Genomic DNA, 15639 nt, shown 5'->3' with positions numbered 1-15639 from the left:
GAAAATTAAATAAATTAAAAATAAATTATGTAAAATTAAATGAGGAAAATTAAATAAATTAAAATTAAATAAATTAAAAATTAAATATGGAAAAAATTTAATGATAATTTAAACGATTAAATGAGTAAATTTATAGAGCGAGATTGTATAAAAACTTCCTCACTTAAAATTTTCATCTAAAAAATGATCTTGAATCATTCAATTAATTGTAAACTGCCCGGAAAATATTTTCGGTGATAATTCTTCTTCATATCGAATGAATTTTAATAAGTGTGTCATGATGCAGCCGATGTAAAAGTACCGCACAAGACTGGTGTGCCGCAGTTGAGCGCAGGGAGTGGATCGAAACGCTTTTAAGAGTACACGTCAGTGAAGCCGTGAAACATACATCGCGAACATGTGGCCTTTCAGCAGCATATGCACCAGCAAAGCGCGTCTCGTGGGTAAAACGGTGGTTATAACGGGTGCTAATAGCGGAATTGGCAAGGAAACCGCTAGGGATTTTTACAGAAGAGGTAGTTTTACAAAAAATAAATAATAGACGATAATAAGGTTCTCAAAGAGTGAGACAGAAAGAGAGAACTAAAATTAGAGTAAGAGGGAGAGAAGTGCTCTGTAAAACAAATGTGAGATATTAATAAAACTCTGTCTCTGGTTTTGTTAGATATTGGCGCGTACACTAGTAGAAAATTATAGTTAGTTTCGGCGTCAAACATATCTTTTAACTACAAAAATAATCGGGAGAACTATTTTTGGAGAAAGTGTTACTATAATCTCAGTGATAAAAATTTTATATGCATGTTGCTGCTACTATTATTATTATTATTTATCGAAAATAAATACGTACGTCAGGCTGGACGTTATCTCGTATTTACACGGAAAGAAAGAATCAACTCTTACAGCTAGAAATTAAGTCTAGTAACTAGGTTTTATTTGTATTGATAATTATATGGACAGCTAATTCTTTTCTTCCGTCCAGTCAAAGCAATTCGAAACATAATTCATGCAATTAATTGTACGAGGTCTGTTCAAAAAGTATCGCGAATTTTGTGTTTTTTAAAAAATTATTTATTTATTCATGAATATCTATTTTGTCTCCTCCAAAGTAATCCCCATCAGATATTATACACTTATGCCAACGTTTTTTCCAATCCTCGAAGCACTTCAAAAAATCATTTTTTGTAATCTTGTTCAGCTCCTCCTTCGATGCCGTCTTTATCTCCTCAATCGCAGCGTAGCGTCGTCCTTTCATGTGCCTCTTCAGTTTCGGGAACAAGAAAAAGTCACAGGGGGCCAGGTCTGGGGAATACGGTGGCTGCGGCATCATTAGTGTGTTGTTTTTGGCCAAAATTTCGCGCACAAGCAACGATGTGTGAGCAGGGGCGTTGGTACGAATTTCGCGGCGACACGTCTCATGCCCAAATCATTAGTAAAAATCGAATGGTACGAGCCAATCGATATGTTTAGGTCTTCAGCAACTTCTCTAACGGTGATTCGACGATTGGCTAATACTATTTTCTTCACTTTATCAATGTTTTCGTCTGTTGTTGACGTGCTCGGGCGTCCGGCACGCTCTTCGTCGTTCACATCTTCTCGGCCCTCTGAGAACATTTTGTACCACCGATAAACGTTGCTTCGGTCCAAGGTAGCTTCACCATATGCCACAGTCAACATTCGGAATGCGTCCGCGCACTTAATTTGGTTAGATTCTTTGATTGGAATAGGCAAAAATCGAAGACGAGCCAAAACACGTCCAAGCAAAACAGCTGTCAAAGATAAATTGAATATTCAAATGGCCGAACTTGTCGGTATAAGGGAGGGACATGAGTACCAACATAACGCCACAAAAAAATCGAAAATCGAATATACGTAACCCGCGGAAATTCAAAATTCGCGATACTTTTTGAACAGACCTCGTATGTGTGGTGGCCGTCATATCTAATTTATTCCGTACGTAAATATCTTATTTGAATAAATTATAAAGTATAATTTGATCTCAAGCAGTAAAATTTGAATAAAAATGATTTCGACTTCTGAAATTCTAAACGAGAGATGAAAAAAGAAGTTTTAGTCATTTTTTTATTGACAATGATTCAGAATAATTGTTCAATGTGATCTTGAGGACTTTATAATGAGACTAACACATTCGTTGATGTTTTTCAAATCGTGTTGTTGCGTAAGTTGCTGCGCATATGAAACGCTATATATGTTAAACATATACATGAAATAATACTTATGATAAACTGACTATCTATCACATTAGTTTAATAATGTGCTAATTAAGCTCACACAGCAGAAACAGCGAATATTAAAATGCGGATTACATTTTTATTCAGGTGCGAGAGTAATTCTCGCCTGCCGCGATATTCAGAAAGCAGAGAACGCAGTCGAAGACGTGAAGAAAAATCCACCATCGAGGTGAGTAAATATAGCAAATTACGACACATATGATTATCAAAACATAGCAACACGAGGTGCGTATATCTTTAATGTGTAAAAATTTCCTTCTAATTTTCAACAACTTCCCGATCAATTTAACGGTCGATCGTTGTCAGTTAATAATTAGCAATTAATAACGACGTAATGCGGCGAAGATTTTTGTGTCGCGCGAAAGAAATTACATTTTGTAAAGTACATTTCGCGGATTGGTCTAACATTAATACTGCCGACCTGAATTTCTGCTTTAATTTATCGAATATAGATATGAATAGAATGGCATATAATAATGGATGCGATAATGTATTATCGAAATATGGAGTAATAAAAATAAAAATTAAATTAACGTTACAAAAAGAAAGAATAAAATAAAATTAACCCGTTACACTTAAATATACATATGTGCGTGTAATAATACGCTTAAGTTCGAGAAAAATGAGAAAGTATGTATAATTAAATACTAAAATATATATTAAAAATGTTTAAAAATTCTCAAAAATAAAAATGAGTTATAATAAATGCCGGCTATTGTGCATTGGTATATTAGCGCCGTTATGTAATCGCGAGCTACTAAATAAATGATTCCACAAGTAATCATTAGAATTTGCCACCTAATAGTGGAAATATTAAGAGGAGCTATGATACTTACAAAGGCCATAATACTATTTTCTCTTTTACCAAAACGATATATCAAGGATTAAGGGGGAAATCTACTGTAAAATTTTCAAAAAATCAATTTTTTGTTTATTGGCTTAAAAAATACTTTGAACCCTCTAAAATAAGGTACATTAGGTGTTATAGCCGGCTAAATTTTTCTTCATTGAAATTTCAACCTTTTACCGAAGCGCTCCGAAACGCGTACCTGCGGCAAATTCCTATCTGTTCGGCGGGTATAGCGTAGTGACTTGCAATTCAATTTCTAACATTTCTAATACTCCAAGTCGATCAACAGATGTCACTAGGTATATTTTATAGTCACTTAGAAGCGATTTCAACAGTAAGGACGCCGGTAGTGCGTAATTTTAAGGGCCAGTGTATCGAACAGCTGTGATCGTTTCGGCGTTTCCCACGTGGCTAACGTATAGTTTTTATCAAAATGAAGCCTGCTTCTTTCGACCGAAAGAGTTCACGCGAAACTCCCGGACGACCTTCACGACGTAGGAAAAGACCGCCGCCACTAAATCGCCATACGATGGAGAATGAAACGGAATCGACAAGTTCTTCCGCGAAAAAATTAAGAACGAAATCGGTGGAAGTGGAAATTAATAATGGCTATGGATACCGTTTGATTGAATTTTTATTCTTGTTTCAAACGCTGAGTGAAATGATCATGTGCAAAACGTGCGGTGGAAATGTGACTTTTTCGGAAAGTAGTATCCGTGGACTTGGATTCAACTTAGTCGTTAAATGCAGTAATTGTGAATACAGTAAATTGTGAACCTCGAGCATTTTCAATGAAGGCTACTCCAGTATCCTCAAAATGATGGACGTTATGAACATCAAAATTGGACCAAACGCCTTCAATTTATGCAACACCGTGGACGAGCGCAGAATATCACAAGCAAACGAACGGTCGTTCGACGCTTCAAAAGAAGGGAGAATCGAAAGAAGAACGGCGCGATCGGCACTCGAAGAGGATTTCCTTGAAGAAGAAGGTGTACTATATGAAGCAGGAATGGGCGATTAATGGTAAGAAGCTTAAAAATGATTTTTTCATTGAAAAAACTAATGCCGAAACTTTAAACGCGTTTTTCTCGAAACTAAGTTTTTCAATACGGTGTACACGATATCTCGAGTTTTAATGAATTAATCGACTTGAAATTTTAACCACATATTCTCTGGAATAGTGTCTCTCGTTTGGCGGAGCATTTTTTTGATATCGTTTTTTGTGCAATTGTTATAAACAATAATAACATCAAATTTGGGCAAAAAAATAGAAAAAAATTTCAAGAATTTTTTTTTCGGCGCCAAAATTTTTTATCGACAAAATCCTCCGTCAGACGAGAGTCAATACTATGTAGATGATAACCATATTTTGTTTTTTGTTTCAGATCACCCAGACGTGAGATTTTATGTACACCGTTTGGGCACCTAAAAAAAACGGACCTGCACTTGAAGGAGTGCCACGACGGCAATTTTGAATATTTCGACTTGAACATTTTTTTACAAATACTTGAATATATAATAAAGATGACGGTTTAATTTAATTTAATATACGAGTCATATTTTGTTAGAAAAAAAATCCGGAAAATCGGCCTGTTTTTTCCCTTCTCACAGTAGACTTCCCCCTTAAACATATTAACTTTTCGTCTTTAATAAATTCTAATAATCGAATATCCCACTTTCTCTATCGCAAATAAGCCAATATGTTTCTATTGAAACAAGCCAAGTAGATGCAATCGCATTTGTCTAAGTAGGTCTAAGTCGCCTGAAAACTTACTGTTTACGAAACAAAGAGGATCCGCGCAAAGAAACGAGTCATACTTCGTAACATCGACTTTGTTACGCAAGAAAAATGCTCGTGAGAAACCTTCTATTTCTCAGCTATCTGGTAATCTCTAATTCGTTTAAGATAAAAACAATACGATACAATAAAAGACCACTTTTGTACCAATACATCACGCTAATTTCCAGGCCAGACAGAGAACAGTTCCAAGGTGATCCAGGTGAGCTCGTGATTTACCCGCTAAATTTATGCAGCCTTAAGAGCGTGAGAGAGTGCGCCAAAAGTCTGTTGGCAAAAGAACCAGCCATTCACCTGCTCGTCAACAATGCCGGCGTGATGCTTTGTCCGTTCGAGAAAACGGAGGACAATTTCGAGTTGCACCTGCAAACGAATCATCTCGGCCATTTCCTTCTGACGCTCCTGCTACTGCCGAAGATAATATCCTCGGGATCCGGTTGCAGGATATTGAATGTATCGTCGATACTTCATCTTCGTATGTAGGCTTAGCAGGTCGCGTATAAGCGCGAACCTTTGATTATTAGCGGTGCGTCGCATTCAAAGCGGGTCATCGGTCAACGTCCGCCGCGTAGACGTGGACCGATAGCACAGGAGGAACACGACTGATACTGTATCGTTGCAGGTGGCACCATAAACTTCGACGACATAAATCTGGAGAAATCGTACACTCCTTTAAAAGCTTACAATCAGAGCAAATTGGCGAACGTGTTGTTTACCAAGGCCCTCGCTCGTCGGCTGAAAGGTGAGCGAGATCGACTTTGGAAGATCTCTGAGAAAGAACATACAAAGTCATACAATGTCAATCCTTGAAAATCTTTAAAACCGTCCAAAACAGGAACTTAGGAACTAAAATTGTTTGAAATTAACCTTGATAGGGTATATCGAGAGTTAACAACACTTTTATCGTCGCTTCAGGATAATTTATAAACAAAAATTTGCTTTTCAGAGGCAAATATCAACGGGATAAACGTATATTCCTTACATCCCGGCGTTATATGGACGGAACTGACTCGAAATCTAGATAAAACAATATTTCGGGGCGCAAGATTCATATCTTATTTGCTTCTTCGACCGTTTATGAAGAATCCAGAACAGGGTGCGCAAACAACGATTTATTGTGCGGTAGATGAAAAAGCGGCTGATGAGACTGGCTTCTATTACGCGTAAGCGCATCCAGTTATGAATTATATTTTATAGAATTATATCCCACCCATGTAAAATATTAGTATATAAAAAATGCGACAGATTATTAAAACTTGAGATACGAAATCTCATATATGATCGAATGGACGTAACTAGGAAAGGAGGGTGGAGGGGGGGGGGAGACAAGAGGTGCGCTTGTTCACTTCTAAACTTTAGCAAGGAGAAACAATTCGCTCTACGTATTGTCACCCGTCCAAAATACAGTAGTTGTAATTTTTCCGCGTCTATTGGAGCGACGATGCACATCGAAAATTTGCTGTATCAAAAAGATTAATACATATTCTCGTTTATTTAATATTTTACATGTACTTTTGACAGGGAATGCAGCGTTGCTAATATGCATCAAATAGCGAATGATGACCGAGTCGTTAAGCAACTATGGGATCAAAGTTGTCGTCTTCTGCATTTGGAACCCGAAGAGGATTTTCACGAGTTTTTGAAAACCGTATCACGGCAAATCGCCGAATAACATATTCAAATCGTGGTTAGGACAATATACACACACAAATATATAAATTGAATAAAGATTTGTTACGATTAAATTAACCAAATTTCTTTTTAATGCCATTTCTTCATTTATACCAAGGACTAATATAAAGTGATTATAACGATCCGAATCAAGATTAAAATGATTTCAATTACTAAAATGCGACTTCACCGTCGAAACTCGCCAGTGTTAGAGTCGGCATCTTCTAGTAGCGAGTAGCAGGAATTACGTTTATCATCTAATATATGTTACACATATTTATATGTTACGCCCATTTGATAAATGAAAAAAAAACTCATTTAATATGATATCATAACAACTTTTCTTACAACTTTTCTTACTGGACATCGATTATATGTATTTATACGTTACGCCCATCTGATATCAGATGAGAAAAACTCATTTAATATGATATAACAACTTTTTTTACTGGACATCAATCACTCGTGTTTTTACGTTACGCCCATTTAATGTCAAATGAGAAAAACTCACTTAACTCCTTGCCTTATGATTTAAGTTTCAATGGCGCCGTAAGTGACTACGTGGTCGGGTATACGTGCAGTTATTTACGGTTTAGCTGAGCGTTCGAAGCTGTGCAAATTGCAGTCCTATAATTTGTAAATGTGTAAGGTACAATTCACTTTACTTTGCAAGATGTCTGATAAATAATTACGATCAATTGATCATTGAACAAGAAAGATTTATTGTCTTGAAGTGAATAATAAATTAATAACATTTTTATTTTTATTTCTAAATAAACAGATATTGGAGAATATCATCGTCTTAATAAAATTTACAAAAATTTAATAATCGTATGATATCTTTCAAAACATATTGGTACATGTAATGTAGCCCGATTAACTCTATAACGTCTCTGAGAAGTGGCGCGGTTGACTTACCACGTCTCTGATACGACTTATTTATGTTCGGCCCGGTTGACATACAACGTCTCTAACATGACCTTGTAAGATAAAAGGTTAATATGATATCATAAAAATAAATTTTCCTATTGAACATTGATTATGTTTTGAAAAAGTTTAAAGTTTAAAGTTAAATTATTTAAATAAGTATGTAGTACATGTATATGTATATGGTAATCATTTGTTACACAGTAGTATTAGTAGTTAGTATTGGTAATAATATTAATATATTCCGTATCAATTAATTCGTTACCTGAATGACGATGAATCTGATGCGTAAGATCATTTCTTACGTAAGTTTCAATATTGTATATATATATATGTGTGTGTCTTGAGAGAGAGGTTCAGAGAAGAAGACCTTCAGACTAGTAGCCCAGTTGAAGATCGCAGGTCCTCGTGTTACGATATCTTGCGAATACGTTGTGATAAAAAATATAAAATATGGGTATATCTCATGCAACTTGTACCAGCAAAATACGACTTGAGGGCAAAACTGCAGTTATAACTGGAGCAAATAGCGGTATTGGCCAGGAGACCGCCAGAGATTTTTACAGAAGAGGTAAGTCGATACCTAACGCGTTGAAAGGAAATGACAGTATGAGCTGATAATTAATTTGATAATTTTTATAAAAAGTAACGATTCTTTACGGATTCTGCATATACACAGTCAATCCCGAGATAAAGAATACGCATATTTTTGTAAATGCTTGGTCGTACTAAGAAAAGAAGATGCTAAATTTAACAGGATATCAAAAATTGACATTAATAATGTGGCCAATAATAAAATTAATATTTTGTAATAGAGAGAATAATTTTATTGTCTGATGTGTGTGTGTGTGTGAGAAGGCGCCGTTTTATAAAAATTATTATAAAAATATTTATCTGTCTAATTAGAACATGACCGAGCAATTTTTGCTTGATTAGATGTTATATCGAAAACTTTTGAACGGTCAGGTAGAAGGGTTCTTCCTCTACGACGATGTATGTAAATCGGAAAGTTTCTGGAACGAGAAAGAAAACATCGTTTTTGGGATAAAATCACTTTTTTCTTCAATATAGTATATTTTAAGATCGATACATTTAGTTCAACGCTTTTCAAGACTTTTTATTCTATTATTGAAATAAAATTTATCTAAATCTTCGAAATATCCATCTATAGTTTGGATGATTTCAATATTTGATGAAAATTGTTTCCCAGTCGGCCATTTCTTCAACTTTGAAAACAAAAAAAAGTCAGAAGGACCAAATCTGGCGAATACGGTACATATTCAATTAATTACCGCCATTATATTCAATCATATTTAATCAGTTACTGCCGTTGGCAATTTACTAACATAATAGCGTTATAGTACCGATTGAGTGCTACGTGTGTAATTTTTATTTCTTTATAATGAATAGCTTAAAAATGATGTCGGTCACGCTCTTATTAGACGGACCATAGCGTTGAAAATATCAATACGAAAAAATCTAATTTTTATAACCTAATCATGAAGAAACAGATTATTGTAAGTCATTTTATTTAGGCGCAAGGGTGATACTGGCTTGTCGAAATATGGAAAGTGCAAAGAAAGCAGTCGAAAACATAAAAAATAATCCACCCTCAGGGTAAATTTATAAAAAAATAATATCTAAACACATTATTATCTCTACAGACCAAATCGTCCATCAACTGTTCGGTCGTTCGGAATTAACGAATCAAGCCCACGATATTTTTTAGAATCGAGAAGAGCGAGTACCAAAAAGGAGCAGGTGAGCTTGAAATTTACGTTCTAGATCTGTGCAGTCTCAGGAGCGTCAAGGATTGCGCCAAACGTTTGCTTAAGGAGGAAACGGCTATTCACATACTCGTGAACAATGCCGGTATAATGATGTCCCCGTATGCATTAACGGAGGACGGCTTTGAGGCACAACTACAAACGAATTACCTCAGTCACTTTCTCTTAACGCTCTTGCTATTACCGAAAATACGATCGTCCGCTCCTGGTTGCAGGATAGTGAACCTGTCGTCGGTCGCAAACTTTTGTACGTAATACAGTCAGCATCATGTATGCTGCATCATTATCTAGATTGAAATTGTTTACATGATTTTTAGCCTTCCGCGCGTATACATGAGGTTGGAACTACTATAATTAGAGCCATTATAACACTATTGTTATAACTAGAGTTTCTCCCGCAATTTTCAACCTTACGTGTTATGTGTAAGGCCAAGAATCGCGTAACTCTCCATCATTAAACTTTATTCTACATATATTGTCAATATATTGACGTGTTAAGAAAAAAAACACTGGAGAACGCGGAGATAAAAAACAAGTATGATAAATATTATTTTCTCCTTTGTCTAGCAACTTTTTATTAATGAACGATGTGCTATGATCTTTTCTATAAACATCTGAATGTATTAATTTACTTGTGACAAGTGATATTCGAGTCATATTGTTCATAGTTTTTATGATTTTTTATGGCACAGGAACTTTGCTATTTTTTTTTTGTTTATTCTGTTTCAATAATATTATCCTACTTCCAATAATATTATAATTTTATTAATTACGGAGTTGCGAAGGTTAGAAACGCTATATTTTGAATAAGTTGATATATTCAATTGGAATAGTATATTAGAAAATGATACAGTTAATATTTCTCTTCTATCTTATTCCGCTCGTGTTTTCCAATGACACCTAACATTCCAACAATTAGGAACTCCATCCGTACTATTAATAAAAATATATTCAAAGTTAAATGGTTCATGATTTATTAATATTTAATTAAATTGGTTGAACTGGTCATATCATTTCAAGAAATTTATGCACACTGCAGCATGAGAATTTCTTACGTAAGTTTCAAAGTATATGTATGTATCTTGAGCAACAACAAGGAAAAAACCATTTGACCTATTGAGCTATGAAGATCACAGTTCTTCGTTACAGATACAATTTCTTGCGAACGCGTTGTAATAAGAAACATAAAATAAGTGTTTGTCTCATACGACCTGTACGTCTGGTACGTCTGTACCAGCAAAATGCAACTTGAAGGCAAATTTGCAGATTAAGTTAAATTCTCTTAAACGGAAAGCATTGAACTCTGTATTATATTGAAATCAGGAACCCTGACCGAATGAAAATATCGGTCCAGTTCCGATTCCGGTTCACTAAAATATATATACAATTTAAATCAATAAAAATTTCTGTGAGGAAATTTATGCTACACCAGGTGTATATATAATCCTTAATAACTCGAAAAATATAGGTTTCCGACCTACCAAATATATTAATGAAATTTGATTAATTTTTAAAGATCTCTATCCCCTGGTCCGAACGGATCCGACACCATGACCTTGATTTTCTCGAAAACGGGGGAGTATCTAGACAAACGGCGAGACATGTATCTATTTGTTTTCGATGAAGAAGGTCTATACTAAAAGCTGTCAAAATCGGTGACTCATACTTTGTGGCCTTTCCTTGTAAGAGAACGTAACTTAATTTAACCTATGGAATAGTACATCATACATGACGCCAACTATATAACTTGAGTTGAAGCTGCAAACTTTAGATAATAGAATTACGTAGCCTTTAGATGTCTCACATACGTTTGTTCTTTGGTTTTCTTGTAATAATATCTGATAAAGAAAGAGATAATCAAAACAATTGTAATTATTGTTTCAGTTGGGAATATACATTTTAATGACATAAACCTCACGAATTCATGTTTTCCCCTCAAACGTTACGGTCAAAGTAAAACAGCAAACATATTGTTTACCAGAGAACTCGCTTGTCGATTGAGAGGTAAGCAAATAGAAAAAGTCGACGAAGAAAAAGATATTGCGATCGACTTATGTTAAATTATGGGTTAAATTAACCCCTTGACATATAATGACGTCTGGGAGACATCATTCATTTCACGTGCTATTATAGACTTTGACGTCTCCGAGACATCAAGAACTGCCTCCGACGGACGCCGTGCAGTATATTATTAGTTTATTTGATTGTTTCACTTGTGCGTCGATTCTGTTTTGTTTAGAATGTTCTAAATGCTACCCCCTTTTCAATAGTACCGATTACAAAATCGCATCGGTAAACCAGTAAATCAGAAAGAAGTACATTGAAAGCAGTATTCAGTATAGCAGTGATCTCGCACGGCGAATGCCATATTATATATTTGAATTTAGTAAACATTAGAAATAATCCTTGTAACATGTCTGAGTTGAGTGTATTGTATGAAAATGACGATAAAGGTCTAATGGGCTATTCTAGTGATGATAATGAGATTGAAAACAGTCATCAAAATATTCACACTATTGACTATTCAAGTGCTGACATATCATATCACACTAACATTATATATCAATCTGATTAAATGTTATATAGCGATGCAAATTTCAAAATAAAAAGTTCTGTTTCTAAGCTTACACATAACTGTTCATTGAGCAAAATTAAATAGTATTTTTCAGACGTATCAAATTCCGTTTTATTTGTATGTCAAGGGGTTAACTAAATATTAATGTAGCACATCAAATCACCGTTCAAGAGTGATACATTTCGACATAACAACCGATCATTCTTTCGTAGTAACATCTATATGAGAGAATCATATGTGTTTTAAAAAATCATTGATACACTCGACAATAAATGGGACCGGAAGGGGCGCTTCCCCTTTCATGTATCTTCCATATATTCATCAATCGTTAGCAATCAGTCGAGCGATGTAAACAAGGCTGCTGAATGATTCAATGTTGCCGAGTGTATACACAACCGATAAATGAAAAATTGTAATATATTTTTTTCTACAAGTTTCGCAACTTAGTAGGTCAATTTGTTTTTGGTAATTCTCAAAAGATACGTTTTTTTATTGGATATGAAATGTCTTGTAAAATTCATCGAAAAACAAAGTGTTGCAATCTTTCTGCCAACTGCGTTTATATATCTATGAATGTGTGTACATGTGTATATGTACATTAGCGTTTGAAATAAAACTTCCATTTCCAGAGGCGAAAATCAATGGAATAAATGTGTATTCTTTGCATCCTGGTGTTATAAGAACACAATTGAGCCGAAATTTCAATCGCACGATTATCCCAGGTGCGGAGTTTTTCTTCCAATATATTATGCGACCGTTCATCAAAAACGTAGAAGAAGGAGCACAAACAACGATATATTGCTCAGTGGACGAAAATGCCGCTGATGAAACCGGTCTTTATTACAAGTAAGAACTACTTATGCAATCCTAAATATTTTTCTCTTGCAAATCACAACAATATATAGATATAGTGTCTCCCTTGAAAATATCGCTGTGAATCCTTTTTTATAATTATTTATGTTTTGATTTTAATACGTGCTTCGCATGATTTTGATAGGGAATGCCGTCCTGTCACAACATTGAGGAAAAGAAGTGATAAAATGGCCAAGGATCTTTGGGATTACACCTGCGAGCTTCTGCACTTGGAGCCCGATGAAAACTTTGACGTATTTTTGGAAAACGTCTCGTGTCAAATTGCCAAATAACTTTGAATAATACTTCTAGCGTCATGAACCGGAAAATAAATTATGATTTATTTTACTAAATTTGGAATTTGTAATGATACGCGAGTCTACATGGAAGAATAATTGAATATATTTAAAGAGCTTGCGAATGTTAACTGAATAAAGGCGAATAGAAAGACTTTCTAACTTTGGTATTTGAATAATAAGTAAGAGCTAAGTCGATATAACATTTATAAAGCCTTTATAATTATTGAAATTTGAGCTGTTGGTTATTATTATTATTAAAAAATGATGTATGAAAATAAACTGGAATATTTATAGAAATAAACGAGAAATACGAAGAAATCAACGAAATATATCGATATCGAAGACACACAAAGTTATCCTTGTAATTTATCACAATATAATTTGCGTAAGATACATTTTTCCGTAATCGTTGAATTTAACCAAATATTATTTGTTTAATTAAACCAAATATTATTTTAAAAGTAATTANATGTAAAAATTATTATTTTGGAAGAATATAAATGTTCGTGTATTTTTTTAATTTTTTTATGTTCCCTATGTATCGTTTTATGTGATGTCCCGTTTAATTCCATGTAGTAGCCTTTTTAATTATTCTTATTTATCTACATTAATTCAATATTACGAAATTTTCCATAAAAAACAATGTCAAATTTATTTGTTTGTAATTTTTCGATAGCACTTAAAAAAGATTATAAATTTAGTATGTATTATTTCGTGTAAAAATAATTTCAATCTTCTAGAAGATACGTATTTCCATTAAATCAAACGTTTAGTAAGTTTAAAACATGTATTAAAAAATGCTTGTATGTTAAAATACAGTGAGGGATCCTAAATAAAAATTTAATCATAATATATTCTGTGCCTTAACTTTATTTATATATTTACACGCAAATATATTATATATAATATATATATCACTGTTTCGTGTCACTATGCAACCCTTGAGATGTACACGTAAAAGCTATTCTTCTAATTATCGTCTTTGCTAATATATATTTAAAAACACGTCAAAATCCGTCCGTTGTTCTCGTCTCTGACATTTAACAACACATCGAAAAAGAGGGGAAATAGATCAAGAACCGTCGACACACAGGTGGATTGAGAGCGCACGCACTCCAGCGTTTTAAATATCGGTTGAGAAATACTTTATTAAATTATTAGATCACACGAAAAGACGCGCGGCGATCTTGGCGTTAGTGCTGATGCGTAAAAAAAAAAATTGAGCTTTTCCGTAATACTGTTTAAATATTGCCTTTTCGTCGATCCACCGTCATTCCGTCTACACGCCTCTCTCCCTCTATCTCCCATTCCGTCGTCAAGTAACGTAAGAGCGAAAAGCTAAAAAAAAATATGAGCAAATATATATTATGCGAATTGTATGTCTCCCGATGTCGACCAGATTGAAATTAATTTACACGTTTTAAAAACAGTAGCACGGAACGATGGAACGGTAATTTCAAGATACTATCACCCACTGTCAATGACTACTTCACGCGTTCGTCTCGCAATTTTACCACTCCGCAACATCGATTCGAATAGAACAAGTGAACTCGGCTTAAACGTTTGTAGAAACTCGCAACGTCATACGCTTGCTTTTTTTTTACAATTGAAAAAAAGAATGAAAAAGCAAATCGATCGCGAATAGAGTCGAGCTCGTCTCTCTGCATTCTCTTCGCCCGTCGGACTGTTTAATGTGGAAACCGTATCAGACACTGACTGCGGAGCGTTTCGAATCGAAAATTCCTCTCTTTTTATCGATGAGAGTAGATCCAGCGTGAATTAAGGCCCCCGTTTCTTCGCCGCAACCATCTTGATCGATGTTAGAAGTGAGACAATGTATACTCGAAATTCTTGCAAGATACGTTCAAGCAAAAAAAATATAGAACGCATTCAGAAAGTATAAAAATCATTGCACATGGAAATTTTTATCGTATCATAAGGCCGTAAGCAAATTGACCAGTTACAGTCGATTATTCTTGGACTGAAAAAGAAAAATAATCGACTGGGATCGGTCAATTTGCTTGCGATTCCACGGTTACGACTAAATCTTCTCCACGCGCAATGGCCGTAAGGACTGTTCTACAATACATCGTATGTCGAAACGCAGCCGAATCCAATAAGGAGAATTCGTTTCCGAAAAATAAATTCTCTCATTGGATCATCGGCTGCGTTCCGACATCCGACCCCGATATACCGTGTATTGTAGAATAGTCTTAACACGTTCATTGCCAATCATGCGATATCGCGTGATGCGAGTTCTCACCAAACGGCCGAGCACGCATTATCGCGTAATAAATATTTAGAATACATCTTATGTACATAATAAATTCTATGTACATAATAATAAAAGCATATAAATAATATATTAACTTATTTTGAGCACAATAAAAACTAAATAAAAAATTTGGCCACACGAAATTACAATTTTCAGCTTGGCAATGAACGTGTTAATAGTTGTACAACTAACGAGTGATTGTTGCTTCTGATTGAGATATTTTTAAATCTAGAAGATATTCCACGACAGATCTAGAAGAGTATTCAAATGAAAAGGAGCATGCACTCGCCGTTGTATCTCTGAATGCAGCCGTGTCCATTAAATGACGCTTGCGATTAATTAGATCTGCGAAA

At 34.7% G+C, this 15639-nt stretch overlaps 1 protein-coding gene across 1 annotated transcript; it reads left to right on the top strand.

Annotated features, from left to right (window-relative positions):
• The first annotated feature begins 71 nt into the window (after positions 1–71).
• LOC106751577 lies at positions 72–13162 on the top strand. Its single transcript, XM_014632499.1, has 12 exons — positions 72–515; positions 2337–2418; positions 5071–5375; positions 5523–5642; positions 5847–6063; positions 6422–6569; positions 7949–8069; positions 9034–9115; positions 9228–9532; positions 11170–11289; positions 12490–12706; positions 12858–13162. Exons 1-12 carry the CDS (start codon positions 398–400, stop codon positions 13003–13005), a joined length of 1983 nt encoding a protein of 660 aa, XP_014487985.1. The 5' UTR covers positions 72–397; the 3' UTR covers positions 13006–13162.
• Positions 13163–15639: the final 2477 nt, after the last annotated feature.

This window comes from Dinoponera quadriceps, unplaced genomic scaffold (assembly GCF_001313825.1).
Source record: "Dinoponera quadriceps isolate SergipeBrazil2010 unplaced genomic scaffold, ASM131382v1 scaffold386, whole genome shotgun sequence".
Lineage (NCBI taxonomy): Eukaryota > Metazoa > Arthropoda > Insecta > Hymenoptera > Formicidae > Dinoponera > Dinoponera quadriceps.
Note: the sequence above shows the minus strand (reverse complement) of the source record. Positions and strands in the feature narration are given on the sequence as shown.

Coding starts and splice junctions, on each gene's coding strand:
- LOC106751577 (XM_014632499.1), top strand. CDS start 398: ATGTGGCCTTTCAGCAGCATATGCACCAGCAAAGCGCGTCTCGTGGGT. Junction 2,419..5,070: donor AAGAAAAATCCACCATCGAG/GTGAGTAAATAT, acceptor GCTAATTTCCAG/GCCAGACAGAGAACAGTTCC. Junction 6,570..7,948: donor TATCACGGCAAATCGCCGAA/TAACATATTCAA, acceptor TAAAAAATATAA/AATATGGGTATATCTCATGC.